This window comes from Copadichromis virginalis, linkage group LG11, assembly GCF_057382275.1.
Source record: "Copadichromis virginalis isolate Kocher_CV1m ecotype Utaka linkage group LG11, C_Virginalis_male_GT1.1, whole genome shotgun sequence".
Classification (NCBI taxonomy): Eukaryota; Metazoa; Chordata; class Actinopteri; order Cichliformes; family Cichlidae; genus Copadichromis; species Copadichromis virginalis.
In genome coordinates, this window is record NC_140628.1 from 25,100,592 (window position 1) to 25,128,300 (window position 27,709).

Genomic DNA, 27,709 nt, shown 5'->3' on the forward strand with positions numbered 1-27,709 from the left:
ATACTCGAATACATCAATACAAAGAGACTCCTTCTCTCTTTCTGTGGTTTCTTTTACATGCATGTCTACTTTTTTCCCCACAATCTCAAAGTCTGCTGGAAAGGTTAAACTCCTATCACAGCACCATTTCCAGAGCGATCTGAGACTAACTATTGATTAATGCTGATTTGACATTACACACAGATGAGGACAACACCACCTTCTACATTTAACAAATTAATTTTTGGGAGAGAGAGGACTGTAAATAAAAGAGGGAGTAATTTAGTTTATTATTTACCCCACTGTTTCATTTGCATTTCTCTTTGCAAACGGTTGTGAAAAGTTACTTTAATATAAATGTGTAATTTCAGCTCTCAGGCCTAACTCGGCTGCAGCGTTATGATCCTACTGCATGCGTCTTGATCCTCCGCAAGCCGCTCACACATGGTCGCTGACATGCTACTGTAGTAAATTTCTCATTCACATGCACGCTTGCGCACGCGCGCACACACATTTAAACACACACTCCATGCAATGCAAAGACGCACCAGGCAGGATGACACTCACATGTGGATCCACAAACGCTGGTGTGGCGCCTCCGTTTTGCTTGGAGAAGCAGAAAGAGGCGATAGGAGGCAGGAGGGAGGGGGAAAAAAAGGCAGGACGGCGAGGGAGGGATGCAGGGAGGCAGCCGGTGATGGATGGATGGAGGGAGGGAGAGAGGGAGGGGAAATGCGGAGGGACGCAAGGGAGGTGGCGATGGTGGTGGTGGGGCAATGAGAGGGCTGAGTGGTTCTAGTAAATATTTATATTGCATTATGATACGCGCGACAGTGAAAGAGGGAGACGGGGAAGGCAGAGAAAGGGGGGATATATAGAGCGTCCATCCCTTTATTAATTTTATTCCGGACCGCTAAGTTTAGCATTCAACACGTGTCGCCAGTGATGGAGAGAGGGAGGGAGGGGGGGAGAAATCGAGAGAGAAAGGGGGGAGAGAGAGAGGTTGACGGTTGCTAGGTGACGGGGCGCATATACTGAATTTTAACAAAAGATCGGGGAAAGAGGGAGAGCTGGAGAGGGAGAGAGAGAGAGAGGAGAGGAGAGAGGGAGGGAGAGGAAAAGAGAGAGATCGGAGAAATTGAATACATGTAGAACATATATATATTTAGATATATATTTTCACAGCGCGCGTGTCTGTGTGTGTGTGAGTGTGTGTGTGAGTGTGTGAGTGTGTGTGTGTGGCGGCGGCGGCGGCGGCGAGAGGGGGACACCCGCAAAACGGATACCTCAAAAAGGAAGGATGTGAAAAAGGATGGAGGGACCCAGGAAAAGAGGGGGGACAGGCTGCTGAAAAACAGTAAGTACATTTATTTTAATGATATTTGCAATGCGGAGGCATCTTTTCTTTTTCTTTTTTTTTCGCTGCTTCACTCCACGCACACAGACTCTGTGCTGCTGCTTAGATTAATTGCGGCTCGGGCAGTGAGAGGGTGCTACGCGTCATTGAGACGGGGATAGCGGGCTCGGGTGTCGGCATGTCGGGTGCGGACGCCGGTGATGGAGAGATGGATGGATGGATGGAGATGTGGAAACGGCCGGCGCACCGGGGCTTTGACCCCTCTGTCATTGCTGCGCCTGAGAACTCACAAGCACCTTAACGCATATGTTCCTTACAGCAGATGGGATAGGTAGTCTAATGACACACACAGACACACACGCACACACAGTTTACCGGTAGTTCAATTAATCATATGGACTAAACCTTTAGGCTATGATTTTGTCTGCCAGGAAATTTCTGTGCATTATTAATAAAGACAGAGTTTGGGTTCCGTTTAAGTCTTCAAACACCGGCGCTGGCTGCAGTTTCCCCCTCACTTTGCTGCGGATGTATTAATTGAGGCGATCATATCTGTTGATGCTCATTTTGTCGGGCTGCGTGGTCAGTGTCAGTGCGTGCTTGTGTTTGTGTGTGAGTGAGCGCGTCTGCTCGCTCGTCTTGCACAGCTATAGCGCTAAGCCCGCAAGATTGCCGATCAGTTTTGCCTCTTGATCTATTTATATCCCGATACGCTGAATATTTGGGCGTATGGCAGCGCGCAGTTATCCCTCTGTTGCCACCGAGGAATCTTCCCCCAACAGGCTGACTTGCCTCAAACATTCTCAGACAGCTGGAACAGGCGGTTTTTTCCTCTCTCTCTGCTTTTTTTTTTTTCTTTCTTTGCCCAGCTGCGTAAAGGAGTATGTGAGAGATTTCACTCTGTATGTACATTTTCTGCACCTCTTTGGGTGCCCAAATAACTTTTGTTTTTGCCTTATGGTACTTTAATAGAGTGAATAACAGGCACAACCAACACCATCATCATCATCATCGGTCATTTTCTAGAAAAAAAAATAGGCCTTGGCCCAAAGAGACCACCAATGGAGAAGCTCATGCTGTTGACCTGTAAAACGGAGAGGCACAGTGTTGCTTCTATTACAGATTTGCTGCAGTGTTTGAGAGTGGCAATGCATTGTGAGGCCAACATTTATCCAGATGGAAATTGGAATTAATGTGTTTGTTTTCCCCTGTTTCTGTGGGGTGTTTGGTCTCCCCCCCCCCCCCGCCGCCCTCACCCCTTCACTCTCTCAGCTGAATTCTGTAGCTGATATCCATTTCAATCAGCTCTTTCACCCACAGGTGACGTGCTCGGTACAGTTTATCACTTTGCCTCACAAACCCTGTGAAATCTACGCACAGGCGTACTGCAGCAGTGTGCTGCCTGCACTGCTGCCCGTAAAGTGTTGCTTTCAGTGTCAGTAGAGCCCCCCTTCTCTGACGATCTGTCGTACAGTTGCCCAGAGAGAGCTGTACTGTACCAGCTGTGAGTAGGGGCAGGCAGGAGGGGAGGGAACGAGGATGAGAGAGACAGCAGGTGTGGAGGGGCAGAGAGAGGAAGACAAGGATGAGAGGTGTGAGGACAAGGGGGAGGGGGGTGGAGGAGGGATGTGAGCGGGAGAACTGGGCGAGAGATTGGGAAGGCAGGAAAACGAGGTGGAGAGTAAGAGAAGGAGTTGGTTGGAACTGAATCTCGGGGGGGGGGGGGGGGGGTGTAGTTGGAAAAGCACATGAGAAGAGATGAGGAGAAGCAATAGAGTCAACATTTGTGTGCTTGTTTTCTTCAGCCCATGCTCTTCATCAATTTCATCTCATTGATTCTTAGCTTAGCTCAGTCCCTGCTTCGTTTGTCTCCCCCCAGTCCCCCGTTCCCTATCGCCTCCATCCTTTCCATCAAAACTCTCACCTCTGCAACCTGTAACTTCCGCTGCAAGGTTTCCTGTTCCTTTTCCCCCCTTCCTTCTGCCCGCCCTTATATCATTTGCTCAACGCAACGTTAGTGGATGGTTTCCTCAATTCTGCCGCCCACCCAAACCCCTCTCCCAGCGTCTGCACACGTGGCACCCAGTGTTCTTTTTAAGGTAAAGCTCGTTAGCACAGAACATCAATTAGTCTTTAACGAGATCAGAGGCCGCTGTTTTGGAGCGATTACTGTACTCTCCTCTCTCAGTCTTCTCCTTTGGACACTTCTTTGGGTTGTATTGATAAACGTGTTGCATATTCACTTTGGCCTGCAGCAGTGCAGCTCAGAATTTAATACATGTGGTTGGGAGTGGGCTGTGAGATGTCCTTTTTTGATGAATTATCTGACTGTCTTGTGCTATTTTCATTTGAAAACCCTTCGTTGGCTTACTCACAGCAATAAATAAATCAAACTCATTAAGGACAAATCTGTATTTTCCTAAGATAACACCTCTGACTGGTGCTCATTAAACAAATCCATATAATTTCAGGAAAGAATGCCCTCCATTGAAATCAGCAGGGAACACAATTTATCAAACTGACTCTTCTCTACAGTTTAAATTGATCTAAAGTGTAAAATTGGATACTACAGTCGTCAAGCTTTTAATGCCTAAAATCACTTAAAACATTTTTTTTATTAATGATACAGGTGTTTAGAAATTAAATGATGTTCTGTTATGGCTTAAAAAAGAAACTGCCACTCAACACAAGACTTACAACTAAAAGTAAATTTAATAAATCTGAATCTTTTCAGGAAGTGCCATTGTGAAATTCTGCATAGTTATAGCTGAGATAATAAATTAACTGCCTGCACAAAAAATAATAAGACATCTTAAAATTTCTATCATTTTAGACCTTTTAAAGCAAAAACACATTTTTAAAAAATCCAAAATGTTCTCGCTTCAGCTTGTCCAGTGTCTTTTCTTCCTTCATTGAAATTCTGGGTATTTAAAGACAGTAACACACGTCACACTGGACAGGGAAGTTTATAAATCGTTAATGAAGGAGTCAGGCTTCATTAATGAAGCTACAAATAGGTACATTTAGTAGAGGATGCTTATTTATGGTTTTATTTCTAGCAAAATTTTTACATTTCCATTTAAAATCAGGAAAAAAGAGGAGTATAGTAGTAATTCTAATATATTCAAATTTAATCTGCGTCTGCTAATCAGATTTAACAAAACAACCTTTTTGGTAAAATCAGTGCAGGTACCTCAAATTTCTGCTGATTAGCTCCGTTACAGCTGCCAAGCTATCAGTGACAACTCAACCAATCTACTAGTAATTAGCTATACAAGTAACATTATGATGCACTTGATTGTGACAAGTGTGAGGAAAAAAACAAAAATCATCTGGTTAACCATGTTTTAGAGAGCGACGTCTCCCAGAATAAGGTATTTGGATAAACGTGTAAATGAATTAGTAGCTGTTGATGGAAGTGGTGCAAATATAGCTTTCAATATGATTTAAAATAACTGGAAAATCCAATACAGTAGTACAGTATCAAATCCTTTATGCTGATAGAGCTACATTTAGTAGAGTGACTTCAGAGGTGCATTCAAATACCTGGACTATATCACCTGTATAGTCACCTAACAAACAGATGGGAAGTAGAATCAAATGGACAGGTGGACAGGCTGGCTGACAGACACACTGATAAACAAAATCACACAGACACACACAAAACTGAGGGACATTTAGCGTGCACTCCTTGCACAGTGTTGTCTAACAGGTGTGTGCACACACTCAAGCAGGCATGCACACACACACAAACCTGAGCCAGAGCCCCGCGGCTTGTTTTGGGAATACAAGTCTGGAGGCAGAAAGCAGGCACACAGCTTCACATGGCTGCATGCAATACACAGGCACACAAACTCTCAAAAAGTACATTCAGGGAGAGACCCATGGGTATGCAGTCAGACACACACGCACACACACACACCAAAGCATACCCCAGAAATACACACAAAAGGAATACTGGCACTCAAACAGACACAAACACACAGTTTTGGATGAGAGAGGACCTTGGCCACGAGATGCGCACATTTATACACTGTATATATACACTTGTGTGCACACTGCATTGAGACACATGCGCACACACTGACAGACACAAAGAGGAAAGGCAGGACGAAGAAAAGTAATGAAAGAAAATAAAGAGATGTGCAGGAATGTTTTGCGGAGCGCAGCGTTTTGCAGCAATGTGGTGCGGTCCTTCATGATGATGGATGGGGCAGGAAATGACAGCATAAGTGGTTATTAAAAAGAGGAAATGGGGGCATTTATAAAAAACTACGTTAGGCTGTGTCTGCAGTCCATGTCTCAAGTCATCCCGAGCTATTGTGTCATGCCTTCGGATCTGTGAGTCTTCCCCGAGCTGCATGCGGAGCGAGCTTTGTTAAAACTCAATGTCATTCTCCTTTCAAAGAACTCAGGAGCTGGCATTTATAGTAGACTTTGTACAGTGTGCGATTTACAAGGTGCAGGTCCCAGGTGCGAAGTCAAACTTGTTTTATTGTCTTATCACTTCATATAAAAATAGCTTTGCACTATTTTTATGTTAAGTTTGAATGTGAAATTCCTCCATAAACAGGTGCCAACCATACAGCTGCTGAAAATGCAAATATGTGTGTTTGCACCTGAGTGGAATTTGCACAGTGTGTTATCTACAGTACAACAAGGAGGGGAAGACAAGGAAGGAAGAGGGAATGTCAGCGCAGAGATGGAGAAAAGGCTCTGATGAAGATAGTTTGATGTTGCTGTGCTGTTTTAATGTGCCTCATCTCTGCATAAATAGCTCCAGCTTCTAAAACTGGCCTTGTGATTTGAGACAGTTCTACAGACTCTCTCCTGCTTTTTTTTTCGTTTTTTTGACACTGAAAAGAGTGAAATGTACAACGTGCACAGATGCTGTTAGCCTAACTCAGGATTACAATTAATTTGTTTTCATTTCAGGTTGCGATTTTTCATTATTCCTCCCGAATATTTTCTCACATCGAAGTCCTCTTTAGTCTATCTCTAAAGGTAATTAGGACCGAATGCCTTCTATTCAATTATGTAATTGCAATTTGAATCTGATGTGTCAAACGAGCCAATAAACCACCGTGTCCTTAAGCTACCCTTGTTCGGACTCATCAGGGCGATTGTTATTTGATCTGTCCTGTGGTGAACTGTGGCATATACTCTATAAAAGACTGCAGCTTTGGGAAAAGAGGGACACTTGTTCACACATTTTGCATGGAGCAGTATAGGAGACGGAAAGGAAATCAATTCTTGGCACTATATGCTCCATGTCATCTACACCCAAATATTAAGTCAGCTTTTTGCAGCTCCTATCATGAACTGTCCGGGGCAATGTCACTTTGTGAAGACTAGTTTTTGTGAGTATGTGTGTGGATCAGTGTTCACTGTTATGCTGTCGTTAGCTTTTAATTTGACTCAGTATCATCACTGACTCGACAAAGATGAATCATCAGTCATATGTTAGTCATGCCATAATGGTGGAAAAAGTGGGTAATGCGATTTTTATTAGAACCTTTCCACTCAGACCAGATGAATCACATTAAGACTAGTTTTTCTTTTTCTTGTTTGATTGATTGATTGGTAATTTATTTCAACATGTGAACAATATACAAGTACATTTAGAAAAGAAATGAGAGAAAAAAAAATATACTATACAAATTACATACAAAAAAACATTCTGATTAATTTACATGTTGAAAGGGAGTGGGAAGAAGTATACACTTATTTAATCCCACCCCTGTCCCATAAATTATCAGTGAATATTTAGTCAGCTTCCTTACTGATATAATTTGTAATAAAAATAGTGAACAGATTTCTGATATACTATATACTATAATATCATGTAACCAGTATGTAACAAAATATATAAACAATGGGCAAATCAGAAGATTTCAGGAACGACAGGAGCCCAGAGGATGGGTAACCACAATGAAAACACAACTGCAAATGATGAAGCAATAGTTCAACTGTATTTGAAATTTGTGCACTGTATTGCCTTTACAATAACAACCAAAATTGTGTGTGCGCGCACAGATACCCAAAATAAAAAAGAAAAGAATGTTAGACCCGGGTCTTTTAAAGTGTCAATAGGATCCAGATCAGGCCTGTTTGGTGATCTGGTGAGTTATTGGTGTGAGTTCAGTCCACGATCGATGTATGGTTTGCACTGTTTTGTCCTACCACAGTTCAGGCAACCAGACTTCAAGATTCAATTCCAAATGGGCTGTGGCTCGCCATCCATTGCAATGGAAAATTATTCCTCTTCTGCGGATTTCCACAAAGTCTGTAATCCAATGTTCTCCGAGGAGTCTCGGCTCCTTTCTCCAACTCAAAAAACCTGACCTAAGAGTGAGGTCAGAATTACTTCAAATGAACACGGTTCACACTTAACTAACACTTCTGTTTAAAGTATAAATCATGAACAAAATGTGTTTCAATTTCTAATGTTGTACAACTAATCAAATTCTAAACGTTTTCATTACATGGCAATGTAGCTATCACCAATCATTAAAGCAATTCACACTGCTCATTAAAAGCAGCAAACTCAATATACTCTGCTCACGGTCAAGTAACAACAGTGATGAATAAAAGTAACACAATAAAACATTTCAATACAACAGATAGACATACTGTTTTTTCCTTAACCTAACAACAGCTAATAAGTTCTCAACTAACACTTAACAACGGGAGTGAGCGTTTAGCACACTCGCTAGCTACTTGCATAGTACCGTCACCATTAGCGTTTGTTTTTTGAAGCGAACAACATTAACATTTCAGGATGCCGATCAGCGGCTATAACAGTTTCGTTACTCACCAGTGCAAAGCACTTCGTATTCATAAAACTAGCTTCGGCTATCCAAATCTGGCGGCTAATCAAGCAGACACCAACAGCTTCGCTGTTTCAACAGCTACCACGTTTTCCCCACAGGTACTGCTATGGCGCGTGTGGTCTAAGCAGCCTTAGCAGCGCAACCAAACATGAAAAACAAGGCGGGACAAACAATCCCATTGGTTGGACTGCATTTGTATCCAGGTCAAAAAATAACCTTTGAGAAACAAAATAAATCAATAAATAACACAAATAATGCAATTCCATACAAAATAATTTGGATTTTTTCTTTAGAGTCTCTCTCCAATCATGAGTGCTTTTAACTGAACAAAATAAAACACCTTTAATAATAATTACAATAAACAGTCTCTAATTCCATCTGTTTGCCACTGGGCTACACTCTCCCCTCCTAAATTCATGCAAGTCCCTTTGCATGGGAGATGGCTGTGACCTCACCACTTGAGAGAGTGGCTCCTGGTAAGTTCCAACCTCCTTACTCTCTTGCAAAGCATCAGTAAAAGCTAAGCTCAAGCCTTGGAATAAGGATTGCACAATAGATATCAGTGGATTACCCAACTGGGTGTACTGCAGTCTTTCTGGCGGACCTCTATTCCTCACTGAACGTCGAAGAGTGTCCGTTTTATCACCTTCCACGCTCTGTTGTGAATCTTCTTTGTTAAAGGCCTCAGGCTCACTGTCAGAGTCTTCTCTGCTTAGAAGAACATCTCCCTGAAAGGTGGATGTGTCTGCTAAGTCATTTCCACTTCCAGGTACATCAGCAGCTGAGCGTTTTTCACTCACGGCATCCAAGGCAGTATCCTCCAAAATGATTTCTGCATTTCCATGAGACAAGTCTTCTTTGACTACCGTATCATTAACAGCTAAGCAGTCTTCAGTTAAATTTATCTGTGCTGCCTCACCATCATCGGTGTCAGGGGATGATTTTGGAATCTCGTACAATGTGGTGAATCGAATGGTTTCTCTGGGACGCCTCTCACGAAACCAAACGGTATCCTCCTCTGTCTCAGAAGGTTCAGTCTCATCATACTGTTTAGCTGATTGCCGTGTTACAGGCTTGCGTGTGGAGTTTGTCATAACAGGCTTCTCCTTAGTGGGTGTGACAAAACCACAAGGGAGTAGGAGATCTCGATGGACAGTTCGCCAAGGAGCGTCTCTGTTCTCAGGTTTTATTGTGTAAACTGGGAGATCTCCCGCCTGCTTTACCACCACATAAACATCTGACTCCCACTTATCAGCAAGCTTATGTTTCCCTCTTAGGCGTACAGCACGCACTAAAACTCTGTCTCCTTCTTCCAATTTAGAAGCGGTTACACGCAAGTCAAATCTGGTCTTATTCTTGTCAGCAATTTTTGCTGCGTTTTGTGCCGCGATCCTGTAACTCTCTTCCAGACGTGACTTCAAACTTTGCACATATTGCGAATGTGACTTGTAGCCGTCGTCTCTGAGGGGAAGACCAAAAGCCAGGTCAATGGGCAATCTGGGTTTACGGCCATACATTAATTCATAAGGTGAGTACCCTGTAACGTCGTTCTTTGTACAATTGTACGCATGAACCAATGGTTTCACAAAGCTATGCCACTGTGATTTGTCCTTGTTTTCCAATGTGCCAAGCATGCTCAACAGCGTCCTATTAAAACGCTCTACAGGGTTTCCCCTAGGATGGTAGGGCGTAGTACGAATCTTGTGAACACCCAGGATGTTGCATAGTTCTTTGATGATGTGTGACTCAAAGTCAGGCCCTTGGTCACTATGCAAACGTTCAGGAATGCCGTAATGGACAATGAAATTATCCCACAGGCACTTGGCAACTGTTTGAGCTTTCTGATTGTGAGTTGGGACGGCAATGGCATACTTAGTAAAGTGGTCTGTAAGTATGAGGACGTCCTTAATATTGCTCCTATCAGGCTCAATGGACAAAAAGTCCATACAAACAAGCTCAAGAGGTCTGGTGGACTTTATGGTGACCAAAGGAGCAGCTTTTTCAGGAAGGGATTTTCTCAGAACACAGCGATCACAGGTTTTAACCTTTTTCTCAACATCTGCAGCCATCCTTGGCCAGTAAAACCTTGTTCTCACCAGGTCGAGAGTGCGTTCAATCCCTAAGTGGCCCATATCATCATGGAGGCTATGGAGGACTGTGTCTCGAAACTGCTCTGGAAGAACAAGTTGCCAGGTTACACAACCTCCATCTTGTCGTGTTCGGTACAGTATTTGATTGTGTAGCTCAAGGCGACTGAATTCTCTGATTAGTAAGGGAATATCGGGCAGTTGCTTTCTAACGGTGGGTGGAACCTTGTCCCCAGTCTCGAGTTGAGCTATAATTTCCCTCAAACACGGGTCAGCTCGTTGTTCTGCCCTTAGCTGCTCTACTGGCATATGGGGAATAACTGGTAACCCACCACACTGATCTTCATTCACAAACTCATCTGGTATAGCAGATACAGACATGGCCAAAGAGTCTACCAGGGTGAAAGCACAATCCATCTCTTTGTTTTCACTTGGGCTACAGCCAATGAGGTGCCTCTCACAGATAGCTGGGACCACGTCTGGGCCAAGAGTGACTCCTTGACCAGACAGATGTGTTTCAGTGAACCGCTGTATACGTTCCTGCTCTTTTTGTGAAACTGTGTCATTGAGCAGTTCTCCATGTGGTCGTCTTGAAAGACCGTCTGCATCAGAATTTAACTTTCCAGCTCTGTACTGAAGCTGGAAGTTAAACGTGGAGAGTGCTGCTAGCCAACGATAGCTCATTGCATCCAACTTGGCTGTAGACAGAACATATGTTAAGGGATTGCTGTCAGTTACAACCATGAATTGGCTACCATAGAGGTAATCAGAAAATTTTTCTGTAACTGCCCACTTGAGAGCTAAAAACTCTAGTTTGTGGGCAGGGTAGCGAGACTCACTCTTGGACAAACCTCGGCTAGCATATGCTATTACTCTCATCTGCCCCTCCTGCTCCTGATACAAAGCAGCACCCAACCCCATAGTGCTGGCATCCGTATGGAGAGTGTAGGGCAACTTGGGGTCAGCAAAACCCAAGATCGGAGCAGTAGTTAGCTTTTCAATGATCGCTCGGAAAGCTTGTTCACACTCTGGAGTCCATCGCTCACCAAAGGGTTTTTTCGGATCATGATACTGAGGAGTGTTAGCTTTGGGCTTGGTACCTTTGCGAAGGGGTGGGTAACCTGAGGTCAGATTGGTGAGGGGCTTCACTAGGTTAGAATAGCTTTTAATGAAGCGTCTGTAATACCCTGCAAAACCAAGAAAAGACCTCAGTTCTTTCAGATCAGTAGGCACTGGCCAAGTTTGCAGAGCCTTCACTTTTTCAGGGTCAGTCTCCACCCCATTACGAGACACAACATGTCCCAAGTACCTCACTGATGTCTGAAAAAAATTTACATTTCTCAGGGGATAATTTCAACCCGTACTCTTTCAGACGGTTGAGAACTTTGATCAGTCGGGTCTCATGTTCTTCCAGCGTTTTAGAGAAAACAATGATGTCATCAAGGAAGACAAGAACCTCCTTCAGGTTCATATCCCCCATGCATTTCTCCATGAGACGCTGAAATGTGCTTGGAGCGTTCGTAATGCCCTGCGGCATACGGTTAAACTCCCAAAATCCAATGGGACAAACGAAAGCTGTCTTCGGTTTGTCAGCCTCTTCAACCTCAATCTGGTAGTAACCAGATTTTAAGTCGAGGACAGAAAACCACTGGGAACCAGTCAGCGTGGAGAAAGTCTCCTCCAAGTTTGGGAGTGCATAAGCATCCTTCACTGTTTGCAGATTGAGCTTCCTGTAATCAACACAGAGACGCACATCCCCATTCTTCTTCCTCACCACCACTATGGGAGAAGAGAAGGGTGATGTGGACTCCCTGATCACACCTGCCTGTTGAAGTTCTAGCAAGTGCTTTCGGACAGCTTCCAGATCATTTGGGTGTATGGGGCGTGCCCTGTGCTTAAATGGAGTCTCATCAGATAGCTTGATTTGGTGTTTTACCTGATTAGTTCTCCCAAAGTCAATGTCATTTTGCGCGAAGACCTCCGGCATATTGGCAAGTTTTTGTGCTACTCTCTCTCTCCACTCAGCACTTATGGGTGAGTCCTCGAAGTTGAAGTTGAGGCCTAGCTTCTGCTTGGTGCTAGAATCTGGTGTCACCACACAATGCTCATGTGAGAGAACACGATGAAATGCACTGATTTCCCCAATCACACACTTCTGGGGAATAACAACATCATGATCCAGCTCATTAGTCATTACGACTGGCACTTTATATGGCGCTTTCTGGGGCAAGTCAATGAGGCAAGGTTTAACTAACACCCCACCTGGCAGTGCTGACAAGGAGGGATGTTCTAAGAGGACAGATTTCTCAGTGGTATGACTGTTTACATCAATGAACCCCTCTAACACTACGGTTTGTCCTGCTGGAACTAGCTGGGGGTCTTTTCCGAGCGAGGTGACCAGACCAAGGCGGTTATCCTTGCACTGCCTGTGTCGCAGCCCCAAAATCTTTAGCACTGCTTTGTAACCATATTGTGATGGTTCATACTCTTCAGGACAGGTATCACGATGGAGTTCGTAAAGTAGATCTAGTGTGTTAGTACCTATCAAAACTAGTGGCTGGGGGACTGTACGAACATCTGGAACCACCAATGCTAGTGTGGGGACTTCAACCTCAGCACCTAAAAACTCTTTGGGGAATACAACATTAATCTCAATGTAGCCTAGATAAGGCACAGATTGGCCATTGGCTCCTTCAACCTCCAAAAGCTCAAAGAGAGGCCGGATCTCATGTTGTGACAGGTTCTGATTGTAAAACGACTGGGGAACAGTGGTGACTTGAGAGCCTGTATCCATTAAGCAGCTAACACAATTGCCCTCTATTTGAACCTGTGCTGTAGTTTTCGCCCCTATTAAACCTTTGGGTAATTTGAAATTACCACGCTCAGCATTCAATGTTAACATGGCACCCTTCTTAGTGGTCACTTTAGGCTTCTTATCAGCGGGACGTGTTTGACCCGTTGCAGTCCCCATCTGTCCCACGACAGGGACTGAATTCAGTTTAACGAAGGTGTGTTTCGGTGTTGGCTTTCCCATAACTGCTGACGGATTCTCAGTTCCTTTCTTTTAGCAGCTACCAGGGCAGGATTTGGATCTGACTCACAGGTGGCCACAATATGACCATCCTCCCCACAACGGAAACAGTACCACGGTTTTGGCTTTACAGTTAAAGCGCTGTGTGGAGGGGGCCCTGGTTCAGTCTTTGCATGGTCAGGTTTTTTAGTTTCATCTTTCTGCATGTGTTCTTTCTTAGAAGCAGTGGGTTTTCTTTGTTTCATGAGTGCTGTCAATTGACTCTTCAAGTCAGCAACTTGCTTCTTTAACTTACTTAGGTCACTTGATTCAGATTCAGCTTGTGTTTCGCTTGTTTCCTGAACACTCTGTCTATGGGAGACAACCTTAGGTTTGGTAGTACCAAGGTGCCGTTTCATTCTACTAGTTTTTGTTTCTTGCCTACTTTCTGCAGTACGCAGCAGCAACAAAAGCTCAGCGAGTGATGGGGGTTGTCGATCCTTAAGTTCTAGCTGCAAGACAGCAAGCAAGTCATGATTCCAACAACCCCTGTAAAATTGTTTCAGGAGGTGTTTGTCGACCTCTTGTGGCTGTACACCTCCCCTGCGTACAGTACGGTTCAATGCCACCTGCAGGCGATGCAGGTAAGCTGAGGGTTTTTCTCCAGGATCTTGCAACGTGTTCATGAACCTCACCAACAATTCCTCCCCATCCTCAACTGTGCCAAAGGCAGATTCCAATAATTGCAGGTAGGTAGATGGTGGCGCTTCAGGTCCAAGATGTCGAACTACATCTGAAGCAGGAATGAGGAGGCTCTCGAGAATTTTATGAGTCTTCTCCAAGTCAGAAACAGAAGTGTCCTCCATCATTAAATCAACATGAGAGCGCCAAGTATCATAATCAGCTTCATTATATGGCCGGGGAATCTTCCCAGAAAAAGCTCTCAGTCTCAAGGTGGAATGGGTACGTGACATCTTATCATCACTCTTTACAATGTGTTCAACCACAATTCTCTGTACGTCTGGTGGGTTAAGCTCACCAGGATTTACAGTCAGGGATCTCTTGGTTCCAGAGCTTAAAGTCGGTGTGCGATATTCATCATCAGCGTGGCCAAGCTTAGGACAGACTGAAATACCAGCTGATTCAATAAAAGTAGCAGGGGTCTGGCTGGGCCTGTCAGTATGATCAACTTCCTCTATTTCAACCTCAGTACTGAGTGCAACACTTTCTTCGGCGACACCCACAGACTTTTCAATTTTTGTCATCACCTCTCTCAGTACCTCTTCAAAATCTTTCCCACTTAGCTTGGCTATTCCTCGCAGTTCACTCAGGTAAGTATCTGTGACACTCCCCCCAACTCTCTGGGAATAAACATCTGTCAAAGCATGTACAGAAAATACTACATCAGGATTGGCAGCTGAGGGGTGGACATAGGGCAACAAGGGTCCTAATGTTTGCACTGCTACTCCTGAGTTATACTCCACTATCTGATCCTTGTTGAATTCAGATACTTGATCATCAATGGTGAGGACCCTACTAATAGAGCCGTACTGCTTTAAGAACTCAAAAATCTCTTCATCCTTTTCTGATCCTGTTACCCCACGCACTATGACAGCATTTGGGACCTTAATACCTAATTTTTCAACAAAATCCATCTTTTGGTGCGACAGACGGTCTTACCAAAAGCTCAATCACACAAAATATGCTTCACTATCGTCACCCATTAATTCAAGGCTCCTGGCTGGCTCGCCACTTTTACACTGTAACCAGTATGTAACAAAATATATAAACAATGGGCAAATCAGAAGATTTCAGGAACGACAGGAGCCCAGAGGATGGGTAACCACAATGAAAACACAACTGCAAATGATGAAGCAATAGTTCAACTGTATTTGAAATTTGTGCACTGTATTGCCTTTACAATAACAACCAAAATTGTGTGTGCGCGCACAGATACCCAAAATAAAAAAGAAAAGAATGTTAGACCCGGGTCTTTTAAAGTGTCAATAGGATCCAGATCAGGCCTGTTTGGTGATCTGGTGAGTTATTGGTGTGAGTTCAGTCCACGATCGATGTATGGTTTGCACTGTTTTGTCCTACCACAGTTCAGGCAACCAGACTTCAAGATTCAATTCCAAATGGGCTGTGGCTCGCCATCCATTGCAATGGAAAATTATTCCTCTTCTGCGGATTTCCACAAAGTCTGTAATCCAATGTTCTCCGAGGAGTCTCGGCTCCTTTCTCCAACTCAAAAAACCTGACCTAAGAGTGAGGTCAGAATTACTTCAAATGAACACGGTTCACACTTAACTAACACTTCTGTTTAAAGTATAAATCATGAACAAAATGTGTTTCAATTTCTAATGTTGTACAACTAATCAAATTCTAAACGTTTTCATTACATGGCAATGTAGCTATCACCAATCATTAAAGCAATTCACACTGCTCATTAAAAGCAGCAAACTCAATATACTCTGCTCACGGTCAAGTAACAACAGTGATGAATAAAAGTAACACAATAAAACATTTCAATACAACAGATAGACATACTGTTTTTTCCTTAACCTAACAACAGCTAATAAGTTCTCAACTAACACTTAACAACGGGAGTGAGCGTTTAGCACACTCGCTAGCTACTTGCATAGTACCGTCACCATTAGCGTTTGTTTTTTGAAGCGAACAACATTAACATTTCAGGATGCCGATCAGCGGCTATAACAGTTTCGTTACTCACCAGTGCAAAGCACTTCGTATTCATAAAACTAGCTTCGGCTATCCAAATCTGGCGGCTAATCAAGCAGACACCAACAGCTTCGCTGTTTCAACAGCTACCACGTTTTCCCCACAGGTACTGCTATGGCGCGTGTGGTCTAAGCAGCCTTAGCAGCGCAACCAAACATGAAAAACAAGGCGGGACAAACAATCCCATTGGTTGGACTGCATTTGTATCCAGGTCAAAAAATAACCTTTGAGAAACAAAATAAATCAATAAATAACACAAATAATGCAATTCCATACAAAATAATTTGGATTTTTTCTTTAGAGTCTCTCTCCAATCATGAGTGCTTTTAACTGAACAAAATAAAACACCTTTAATAATAATTACAATAAACAGTCTCTAATTCCATCTGTTTGCCACTGGGCTACAATCACATCATGAATTTTTTGTTTGTTTGTTTTTAAATAGAGACATTCACTTAATTTAAATATTTTCCTTTTCTTTATAGATCGAGAAGATCATATTTTTATAACTCTTTTTGAACAGTTTTATGTTTGGACATTGCTTTAATTCCATATTCAGTTTGTTCCATAGTTTCACTCCTTGAACAGAAACACAAAAGCCTTTTCTTGTAGTACGTACCTTCATTGTTTTGAAGTTACAAAAACCCCTTAAATTATAACTTCCTTCTTTCAAAAAAAACATACTCTGAATATTACCTGGCAGTTCTTTATTTTTTGCTTTGAATAGAATTTGTGCTGTTTGGAATTTCACTATATTGTCAATTTTCAATATTTCAGACTGCAAAAATAGTGAGTTTGTATGTTCCCTATAACCTGCATTGTGGATGATTCGAATTGCTTTCTTTTGAAGAGTAAAAAGTGAATGTAATGTGGTTTTATAGTTATTGCCCCAGACCTCTGCACAATAGCTTAAGTATGGTGAAACCAGTGAACAGTAGAGAATATGAAGTGATGTTCTGTCGAATACCTGTTTTGCCTTGTTTAGTACTGCAATGCTTCGTGATACTTTGGAATGAATATATCTTACGTGAGCTCTCCAGTTAAGTTTTTCATCTATTATTACCCCCAGAAATTTATTTTCACTGACTCTTTCAATATCAACACCATTTATTTGAATCTTTGCATTTGTATTTAAACTACTATTTCCAAATAACATAAGTTTAGATTTATTCAAATTTAATGATAATTTGTTTTTATCAAGCCAGAACTTCACTTTACTTATTTCATTAGTCATATCCTCCAATAAATTCTGCAGATCATCACCAGAGCAAAAAATGTTTGTATCGTCAGCAAAGAGAACCATTTTTAATACTTTGGACACTTTACAGATGTCGTTAATGTACAAGTTGAAGAATTTTGGACCCAAAACTGACCCTTGGGGTACACCACAAGCAATGTCCATACATAAGGAGCAACCACCATTTATTTTCACAAACTGCTTTCTGTCACTTAAATAACTCCGGACCCAATCTAAAACTACCCCTCTGACACCATAACGTTCCAGTTTTCTTATTAATATATCATGATCTATAGTGTCAAATGCCTTTGTCAAGTCTATGAATAACCCAGCCACATATTGCTTTTTGTCTATTGAATCTAATAGTGCCGATGATGTTGATCTGCTTGATCTGAATCCGTACTGACTCTCAGTGAGTAGTTTATGTTTATCTATAAATTTTTCCAGTCTGTTTTTAAACAGTTTTTCAAGAACTTTTGAGAATTGAGGTAGTAAAGAGACAGGCCTGTAGTTTGTGAAATGGTGTTTGTTTCCAGATTTGTATAGAGGTATAACTTTTGCTATTTTCATTCTGTCTGGAAATCGACCAGTTTGAAATGATAAATTACAGATGTATGTAAATGGTTTTATAATAGCCTCAATGACTCTTTTAACCACTATCATATCAATATCATTACAATCCAAAGATTTGTGATTTTTACATTTTTTGACAATTTCAAGAATTTCATTTTCATCAACGGCTGTGAGAAACATAGAATATGGATTTCTGTCAATCAGTGTATCGGGTTTTTCCTGTGCTTTCCCAGGATGAGTGATTGTTCTTGCTAAATTTGGTCCAGCAGTTACAAAGAATTCATTGAGACTATTTGCCACAACATCCATATTGTATTCTTCATGGTCATTACAAATGAAATACTTGGGATAGTTCTTTTGTCCAGTCCCACATTTTATAACACTGTTCAGGATTTCCCATAATCTTTTATTATTATTTCTATTTATATCTAATTGCTTCTTATAGTATTCCTTTTTACTAAATCTAAGTATATTAGTTAACCTATTTTTATATCTTTTGTATCTGATTTCAGCATCTTTAGTTCTCGTTCTTAAGAACTCTCTGTATAGAGCATTTTTCTTTATACATGCATTTTGCAGACCTTTTGTTATCCATGGACAGTCCCTATATTTCTGTTTCCTACTATATTGCTTTATTGGACAGTTGGTATTGTACAGTAATGTAAATATTCTAAGGAATTTATTATAAGCACTATTAACGTCCTGTTCCTGATATACTTCACCCCAGTTTTCCTTCAATAAATCTTTTTTAAATGCATTCATTCTTTCTTCTGTTCTTACTCGTCTGTACTCTTTTTTACTGTCCATTTTATTGATCTTGTAATTCCTATCATAGATTGTAAAAATTGGAAGATGGTCACTTATGTCGTTAATCAGGAGTCCACTTACAGTCTTATTTTCAATGTCATTTGCAAAAATGTTGTCTATGAGAGTTGCACAATGTGATGTAATCCTGGTAGGTCTAGTAATTTTAGGGAATAGATTCATACAGTGCATTGTGTTTATAAATTCCTCAGTGGTTTTATGTTTATTTGGGTTTAGCAAATCAATATTGAAGTCTCCACAAATGAAAACTTTTTTGCGAGCTATTTCAATAAATGTTTCTTCTATCCAGTCTTTAAATGTCTCAATACTACTACCTGGAGCTCTGTATATACAGCTAATGATTACATTTTTACTTTTTTCTTTACAAATTTCAACTGTAATACATTCTAGTACATTATCAATCACCATCGTCATCTTTTCCACCACATTAAATTTCAAGGATTTGTCCACATACAAGGCCACTCCTCCTCCTCCTTTGTTTCGCCTAGTTATAAATGTGAATTCATAACCCTCCAGTTCAAAGTCTGTTCCTTTTTCCATATTGATCCAAGTTTCTGATAAGGCAATGACACTAAATGGATGTGAAAACTGGTTAAGATATTCTTTGATATGACTAAAATTAGCATAGAGACTTCTACAGTTGTGATAAAACACACTTTCACGTGAATGCTGTTTTAACACCTAGAGGGTGTTGAAGACACTCCCCAGTGGCAGTGGCCTCCTCCAGAAGGATAAAGTGCTCTGCCACAACACTAAGGGTCAGAGTTACTAAATTGGGCAACATAGCGCAATCCCCAAATAGCACTGATAGATGTGGTTAGCTTTACAGGTTATTCACAAATGTTGTCCTGTTTTCTAATCAGACGTGCGGTCAATTAATTTCAATACCAAAAATAAGCTTTAACTATTGGTGCAATTAGGGTCATCCGCACAAACCTCTGAGTTCCCACCTTTTACACACAATCTTGTCACTGCGCTCTCTTTATAATACAGAGAGTGCTTCTTTTTGTATATCTGGCACTCAGAGTGGTCAGGATTGTTGTGAGGAACATGTTGAAGAGCCCAAGGCACTAACCCGAACTCCAAACTCTCCAAATACCCAATCTGATCAAGCATCAGTGGGATGTGCCATCTCTGGGTCCCATCTTTCAGTTGTGTTTTGCTGGCATGATAAAAACCTGCATGATATTGGCTGAAACTTTATTGTTGTGGGTTAATGGTGTTATTTATTTACATGTAAATTAGGCCCTGTCACACAGGTCTTGAGAGTCACACAGATCACTAGGAAAAAATGTATATTCCCTGACTGTTTGGTGAATAATTGCTGAAAGCTGATGGCAGTCACTGTGAAATCGATTGCTGAAGCCAAACGCCCAGTCGCTAGGTGAAACTGGTCAGAAAGAAGAATATGGTGCACCACAGAAAACATCACTGCGATCGCTTTGCTCACTTGCAGGTTGCTCGTACTTTGCAAAGTCCGAGCTGACTTCCAAGCTACTCATCGAGTGCTTGTGCAAAGTGAGACGTAAACTGCAAATGAAGACTATTTGCTTTCTAAGTCAACGTTGTGCCTTTTGAAACATGTCGGTTGCAGCAAAAGGGGTTGCCTTTCACTTTTGCAAGCTTTACCTGCACGGTGAGTGATTGCAGACAAGTCGCACTGTGCACATGATGGGCTGCTGTGGCAGAGACCAAAGCCACCACAGGGAAGTTTTTTCCTTCTTGGGGTTTTTTCTCCTCTAATAACAAAAGCACAGCTGTCAGAAATTTTTGATATCTCATGACATGAACCGTTTTCTCACTGCTTATAATTGCATTCTGTAAACGATAATATGAAATCTGCTGAAAAAGCTGTGGCCATCTCAGCCCACTGAGCACATCTCTGATGAGATACCACAGCTTCATATGTCAGGATTTTAAAAAAATGGAGAAGACAGACATTTCATATTTGTTACTGTGAAGCAAACATCATAGCATTAGTGAACTCCAAGGGTGAAGAGAACACAGCGGGGCTCTGACATCCCCTTCACTAACCTCTCACCACCTCTTATTATTGAAAATCACCCTGAGTCCTGATTCAGGCTTCTGCGGTAGGTAGGCAGGTAACTTTTGCAGTTAGTGAGGTTTGGTTAATTGGTGATTCTAAACTGGTCATAGGTTTGAATGCGGGTGTGAATGGATGTGTGTCTCTCTGAGTTGCGACAGACCGGTGATCTGTCCAGGGTGTACCCTGCCTCTCGCCCAGTGGCAGCTAGGATAGGCTCCAGGCCCCCTGTGACCATGATAAGGATAAGCGGAAGAGAAGGGATAGATGGATGGATTCCGGTGTTGGGTTCAGAGGGGTTTGCGGTTACGTCGTAGGTTGCGGCATAGATTTCCCACTGAAGCTATAAATCAGACCCTGAAAACGTTTGCTGGTCTCGATCTTTATATTCTTCTCCCCTTGCTGGTTAGGGTTGCTCTGTCTGCGTCGGAGTACATTTCCTGATCCACCAATGTTCAGACGATAGGCTGACAGAAGTGTTGCTAACACCTTTGGTTATGAGCGTGGGTGGAGCCAGATGTGCTGTGAATGCAGCTCAGACCTGCATCCAATATTGTTACGCGGCTTCAAATTCATGCAGAAGGAATCCAGCTTGATTCAGCAACATTTGGCACCTTCCTTGGAATGAGACGAGCTTAATATTTCTCCCACTTTAAATTTTCCTAAACATTTGGACGCCTGTGTAAGTGTCACAGACGAGCTATACACAGTCACCCGTACGTGCAAACCTTGAGCACGCTCGCCTGCTTGTGCAACTGTGTGCGTTGGCACTTGCCTGTGTGTGACCTTGTACAAAGACACAATAGTTATCAGTGAAGGTTTCCCACACCGGTTTAATCTGTTTATCCCCAGAATAAGATTGTGAATCATTACTATGCAGAGCCAGGTGCTTTTTTCTGCTGTGAGTCTTGAGCAGCTTCCTAGTTTGTAGTTGTTAAAGAATGTTTCACCTTACAGGTCCTGAAGGGCTGCTGTGTCGGCTGCTTTTCATCTTGCTCTTTTAATTAGTGACTGATTTAGATCTGGCTAGGTGATCCCAGTGTCTGGCCAATCAATGAGGGAATTAATGGAAGCAAAGCAACAGTGTGGCTTTGCGACTACTGGTTCGAGTTAGAGTGGGAAAATAATCTGTTTAGCTTCAATCCTTAAAAACGTGGTATTTGTTCAATGCTTTAATGCGATGCCACTAAATGGCGAATATTCCGAGGCTTATGTCGACTGCCTCATCACGTATGCTGTGACTCCTCCATCCATTTTGTTCCTAATTTCAGTCTCAGTGCTTGTTAAAAACATCAATCAGTCAAGCATTTCATTCATGAATGTACAGTATGTTATGTAAATGCTCAGTATGAATGCATTTTTATTATTAGATGCATTGATAGTGCTCTAATATTGAAGCTATTTTCCCTAGACCGAAAGCCCTCGGAGTTTCTGGATGCAGGTTGTGCAGTGAGAATTTATTCCTTTTAAAAACAAACGTAATAAGATAATCCCCCAGGCTGTGCGTTGTAAGCACATCTTAAGAGATTTGAGGGGGGGGGGAGGAACTACAAAAACAATTTATATGTACATTAGAAGGAGTAAATTATATGATATCATAGTCAACCTGGGAAAAGAAGGGAGGGCCAGGCACCAGCACTGCAGTCCTTTGCTGCCTTTTGTGTTGGGAAAATGAAATACCTTTGCTCCTTTTACCAGCATTAGCACTGGACATATAAGCTATGTAGTCTCCCTACAAAACCATTTTTCATTCATTCAAGTAAAGCTAGTATAGGCCATTTAGACTTATTGAAATAATGCTTTGTAAGGTACAAATTCCAGCTGCAAGCTCCCCAGACGCTGGCCTTTCCACATGAAAGTTTATGACCTCGCTGGTATTTATGTCTGAAAACTCATGAGAGTAGTAGATCATTTGTTGCCGATGTTTACTGAATGGATGTGTTGGTTGTGAGTTTGAGGGAGGGAGAAGATAAAATAGAGAATAGAGAATATTTCTGTTCATCATTCATACACAAATTGATTTTGTTTATGCAGACTGTGCAGCTCAAAGCACTCTGTGTGTGAGCTTGAAATGCCCCGAGGATTAAATGAATGACGGGGTTAAAAGATAACACATACACACACACACACACACACACACAAGATAGTTGTGTTTTCATCACTTCTTAGGACATAGCACTGACTTATTTGCTGTACATGTACCCTTAACCTAAACCTAAGTACTACTTGGACAAAACATAATTCTTAAACTAAGGATTTATGTTAGGAGGACATGCTTTTTATCCCGAAAAGTGAGGCAGGATCTTCAAAATATGACCATGTAAACAGATTTATGTGCCTGTAGCTTGACTTATAATACACACACACACACACACACACACACACACACACACACACACACACACACACACACACACACACACACACACACACACACACACACACACAAAACCAAAGAGAGAGAGGGGGAAAGCAAGAGAGTGTGGATAATTTAAGATGCCTAGGCTTTATTACAGAGAAAAATTAAAGGCCATGAATTTTATCAGCTGATTTTTCCTCTCAGGTTACGTGAGTTCATTTTTTTCTGAGCATTACAGCAATTACCCGGCATGTGCAGGTTCATAATAAGCAAAATCAAAAGGCATTCTCCACTTAGGTAATTATACACTCTGTCCTGAATGGTGCGAGTTAGAAAGATGAGATGTGGATAATGTCAAATATTTCAATAATGATCATCCGTAATGGATGTGATTTTCCCGTCACTGCTTTGTGTGTCTGGTGTGCCAGAAACCACAGAGACATTTTCCTTTTTGTTAAAAAACGAGGTCAGTGAATTGTTAGTGCAACACTGAGGCAGGGTCCAAGGTCAGCTTCATCTCATTTCCATCAATCCATAGAGGGACGAGAAACAAGGAGTGTTCTCCCATTCAAGTAATGAAAGTTATCCCCTCAATGTACAGAAGTGGAGCCCAATTAATTGACACTGTCTCTTGGCAGGAGAGTTTAATCCGAAACGTAAAAAAAAAGAAGAAGAAAAAAGCCTGAATTAAAGGCAAGATCCTCTGAACCTCGGAGTGAGGTGCATTTTGTACGACCACATGGAAGCTTGAAATGTCAGAATAAAATGCCGTCTTGCTGTGAAGAAACATCAAAGTGAGATGTCAAGGTGACTGTTTCATTTTGTTCTTCCAAAGGGTTACGAAATATGAAAAGGACATGTGGAGACTACCTGCCAGAAACAAATGTTTGGCATGAAGAGCCAAGGGGAGATTTTGCTTTCCCATCTCACATAGTGCTGCAGCTTATATGAAATAATATCATATACAGTATATAAATTTGCATTTTGTGGGAAGACAAAGTAGAGCGGCGGCCTTGAGACTTAATATCGAAGAGTTTCTTTTTATTTGATAAAGAGGCAAACTCGATTTATTTCGCATCTTCTATATCACCTAACCTTAAATTTAAACAATCCATATGCAAAGCTGTCTCATAACAGAAGCAACATATTGTGATTTGTCTTTCCTCTTTGAGGACCTGCTGAGCTGATAGATGCCTGTGTGATTTTTTTTCCTTGAATGGCTTATGATAGTCACAGCTCTGCAAGTCCAAGCAGGGCAGCTGTGGCTGCAGCAAGCTTTACTACTGCTGTTTACAGCCATGCAGTAGAAACACACAGAGCACTGTACGCCCTACTGCTGCACGCTGAGCTTCTTGTCGATCACTCTGCACACTATGCACAATGGGAACAAGAGCCGCTCGCCTGCCTGGTGGCTCTTCTACTCGACAGGGATCAAAGAGAAAGAGAGCGATAGGGACGGAGAGAAATGGGAGAGAGGAAGTAAGTGAGGGAGGGAGGGGAGGAAGCAGAGAGTGAAAGAAGCGCAGGACAAAGACGTGCGTGAAGGGAAAGAATGGGGAGCGATAGAGGAAAACAGAGGGAAAGGAGAGAGGGCAGGAGAGTCGGTTACAGTGGCATGCTGCAGAGTGAGGTGGTAGAGAGACTGAATGAATGAATGAATGAATGAATGAATGAGAGGATGAATGAACGAGTAAAACACCAAAAAATCCAAACGTGACTTAGTGAGACAGACTGAGTGAGGGAGTGTGTGTGTGTGTGTGTGTGTGTGTTAAGTGAGAGTGCATGAGTGAGTGGATGAACAAGTGCAGCAGGACAGAGAGGGAGGGGGGAAGGGAAAGAGAGAGAGAGAGAGGGTGCGATATTGGGAAGGGGGGAAAGAGAGGGAGAGAGGATCTGTTCCGTCAGAGAGGACACACTCCAGTGGCTGTGATTGAAGTATGGGCCAATTAACACGAGGAGCATTGAGCTCCAGCTGCACTCTTCTCTTCATTCCTCCGCTCCCACACACTGCCATATTATCCCCCACAACACACACACACATTGATACACTCACATATATGCACACTATGGACACCACACTGTGCTGGCACTTTATCTTATCTTTTAGTACAGTAGAGCTATGTACCAAAGAAAATTATTGAGGCTACACATGGCCGTTTTCTCAAGTACACTGTCGGGCTTAAATGTGGACAAATGAAAAAAAAGGAGATGAATTGAGTCTTCATCTTCATGAATGTGTGTTTCTTAACCTAGGCACTTAGAGCGAGAAGCTGCAATCTCTTCTAATAGAGTATAGCACAGTATTTATTAGATTGCATATATTTCAGATATGTTTTCTTGTGTGTGTTGGCTGTGGAAAATGGCCTAAGCTGATTCAGTGCAGCTCGTGCCACAGGCAGCTGAGAGCAGGTCCATTACTCTGCGTGACAGCAAGGAATGAGCAGCAGAGCCTCATTGTGGGCTAAACACAACGCTGAACACCGCACTTCCGCAACTCCACACTGCACAAACTCCAGACTACTCAAACTCCCATCCCCGCTCACGTTTCCCAGCAGATCCGATGCAGCGCGCGGTCTGGCACGCTGCCTCCATTGGAGTTCAGTGTGAAAGGGGCTCTGAGAAGTGTGGATGCCAGCAACTGACATCTACCCAAGAGCTCCCCACCTCTCTCAGGACGTGCTCTTCTACAGTCACCGCAGGCGCTCGAGCATACAGGAGAAGGGGGAGTAGGTGATCTTAAACATTGTGATTGTTTCCCTACCATCGCACTGACACCAAGAATCAATTTCATTTTTGTGTTCAGAGGCTATACAAGTTTTTTGGTCCCTTTAGCTTTGGCAGGAGTAATATAGGCTTCGCTGTTCTCCTTTATAGAAGGATGTACTGTACCTTCAAAGCTGATTTGCCTTCCGCTGCACAAAGCTGCAAACCTATTTTGATATTTCACAGACCAGGGAGAGAGTTTTCGCATAAGCTGCACATACACTCGCCATTAATTCCTATAAGTAATGATTTGAAATGGCAGCAAGCGCATTATGCAGAGTAAATCAAATGTTTAAGCAGAAATATGATAAGATGTGTTTTGATTGTGAAGTACTGGCTGGCAATTTTGGAAGAGAAAGACGAGACTGGCTTGCCTGTGTGAATGTTTTCTCTCTCATCTTCTTGATTAGCTGTCTCTGTCGGCCTAAGAATATGCTCTGCTCTTAAGTACCCGGTAAATATTCCTGAAGGTGTTTTTAGTTTGCTTCTAAGAGTCACTGGCATGTACGCTGGCTGTCTATGGTGCTGTAAATGCCACTTTCTTTGTTTAAAAAGACAAACTAAACAGCCTCAGCAGAAAAAAATTATAATAATTAAACTGTAGCTACAGTAAGCGGCTTATTACAAGATTGATTGACAAACGGAGAGATCAACACTGCACAGTGCACATAGTTTTAATGGAGCCGCTGATGTAATGATTTAGAGAGCTTATAATGATTGAGGGGCCGTGATGAATTTAAAGTTGTGGTTAGGTAAAAAAATAAAAAATAAAAAAAATCAAAGGAAGCACTTTTCCATAAATTCAGATTTTCCGTTACATATTTATTGCATCTGCAGATGACAGACAAGGTCCAGGCAGTTCACCTAATAACGCACACGTGTTTAAGAAACGACTCTACAATAATAGATAACTTGCCTTTAATGACTTTCAGTAAGAAACAGAAATCTATACACCTTTTGATTAAGTGATCCCACGTAAAGCAATCCCTGGATTGTGGGCAGCCTCTTGCCAAGTACATTTGGAGTATCCAGCGCTTGTCTGGAGGAAGCTCCAGGGGACTGAAGAGGATGGTTTTTAAAATTAGGGGGGGCATACTAAAATGGAAGAGAATAAAAAGCATTTTAACTAAAGATTAATTTACGTTAGAAAATCAAATGGAACTGTAATCTCTCACTCGTTCTCTCCCACTCCTTCTCATTCCTCGTGTGTGTGTTAAATGTAAGCCTGCTTTTTTTATTCAGTCTGCAAAATTTCACAGATCGTAGGAAAATAATGAACTTATAGTAAGATATATTTAAATGAGGATTTATTTATAATTAACTTTATTGAAGCACGCCCCAGTGAGATGTTGCAATTTGCACTTTTGATAACGGGCAGAGTGTGCTGTAAGAAATGTGGATGCTGAATGTAGTAATGCGCTGTTCGCGCTTCCAGCGAGGCTCACCGAAGGTGGAATAGCACACACTGGTTGTGCAGTGCAACGTAAACACCTCGTGAGACTGAAATACGGTGACAGCCCTAACAGTTATTGGCTGTGAGCTCGGCACCGTAGAATACATCTTCTCCAAATGAAATGATGTACTGTATTCCTGCAGTTCCATCTCTGGCGTTCTCATTTTCTACCTTTCTGCCCGTCTCCGTATGTCCTTTCCTACCGCAGCTTCCTTACATCAAAAAACACAGAAACCAAACCAAAAAAAGAGGAAAAAAACCCAACAAAGCCCTGTTTTCCTACCTCTCCTCTTCATTATTAGCTCCTCCTTTTCCCTTTCTTCTACTAACAAGTTTGTCTCCCCCTATCTCTCCACATCTCCATCTCTTTTTCTCACCCATTTCTATCAGCCTCCCTTATTCACCCTCTCATCCCACTCTCGCTCTCTCTCATTCTTCCTTTTTCTC

General features: G+C 42.1%; 2 protein-coding genes and 1 long non-coding RNA gene across 3 annotated transcripts in view; 1 reads left to right on the top strand and 2 right to left on the bottom strand.

Annotated features, from left to right (window-relative positions):
* Positions 1-1,088: 1,088 nt before the first annotated feature.
* grin2db (glutamate receptor, ionotropic, N-methyl D-aspartate 2D, b) overlaps positions 1,089-27,709 on the top strand; it is a 64,028-nt gene continuing 37,407 nt past the window's right edge. The window contains exon 1 of the mRNA XM_085471530.1: positions 1,089-1,336. The gene's annotated coding sequence lies outside the window, so the exon portion shown is untranslated. The remainder of the gene's footprint in view (positions 1,337-27,709) is intronic.
* Positions 7,287-9,021, bottom strand: LOC146698748 (uncharacterized). Its single transcript, XR_014922714.1, has 2 exons — positions 8,154-9,021; positions 7,287-7,681 (listed from the first exon to the last, which is right to left on the bottom strand). It is a non-coding gene; the product is annotated as an uncharacterized LOC146698748 (long non-coding RNA).
* Positions 11,539-16,408, bottom strand: LOC146698749 (uncharacterized). Its single transcript, XM_085471529.1, has 2 exons — positions 16,001-16,408; positions 11,539-15,528 (listed from the first exon to the last, which is right to left on the bottom strand). Exon 2 carries the CDS (start codon positions 13,288-13,290, stop codon positions 11,539-11,541), a length of 1,752 nt encoding a protein of 583 aa, XP_085327655.1. The 5' UTR covers positions 13,291-15,528; positions 16,001-16,408.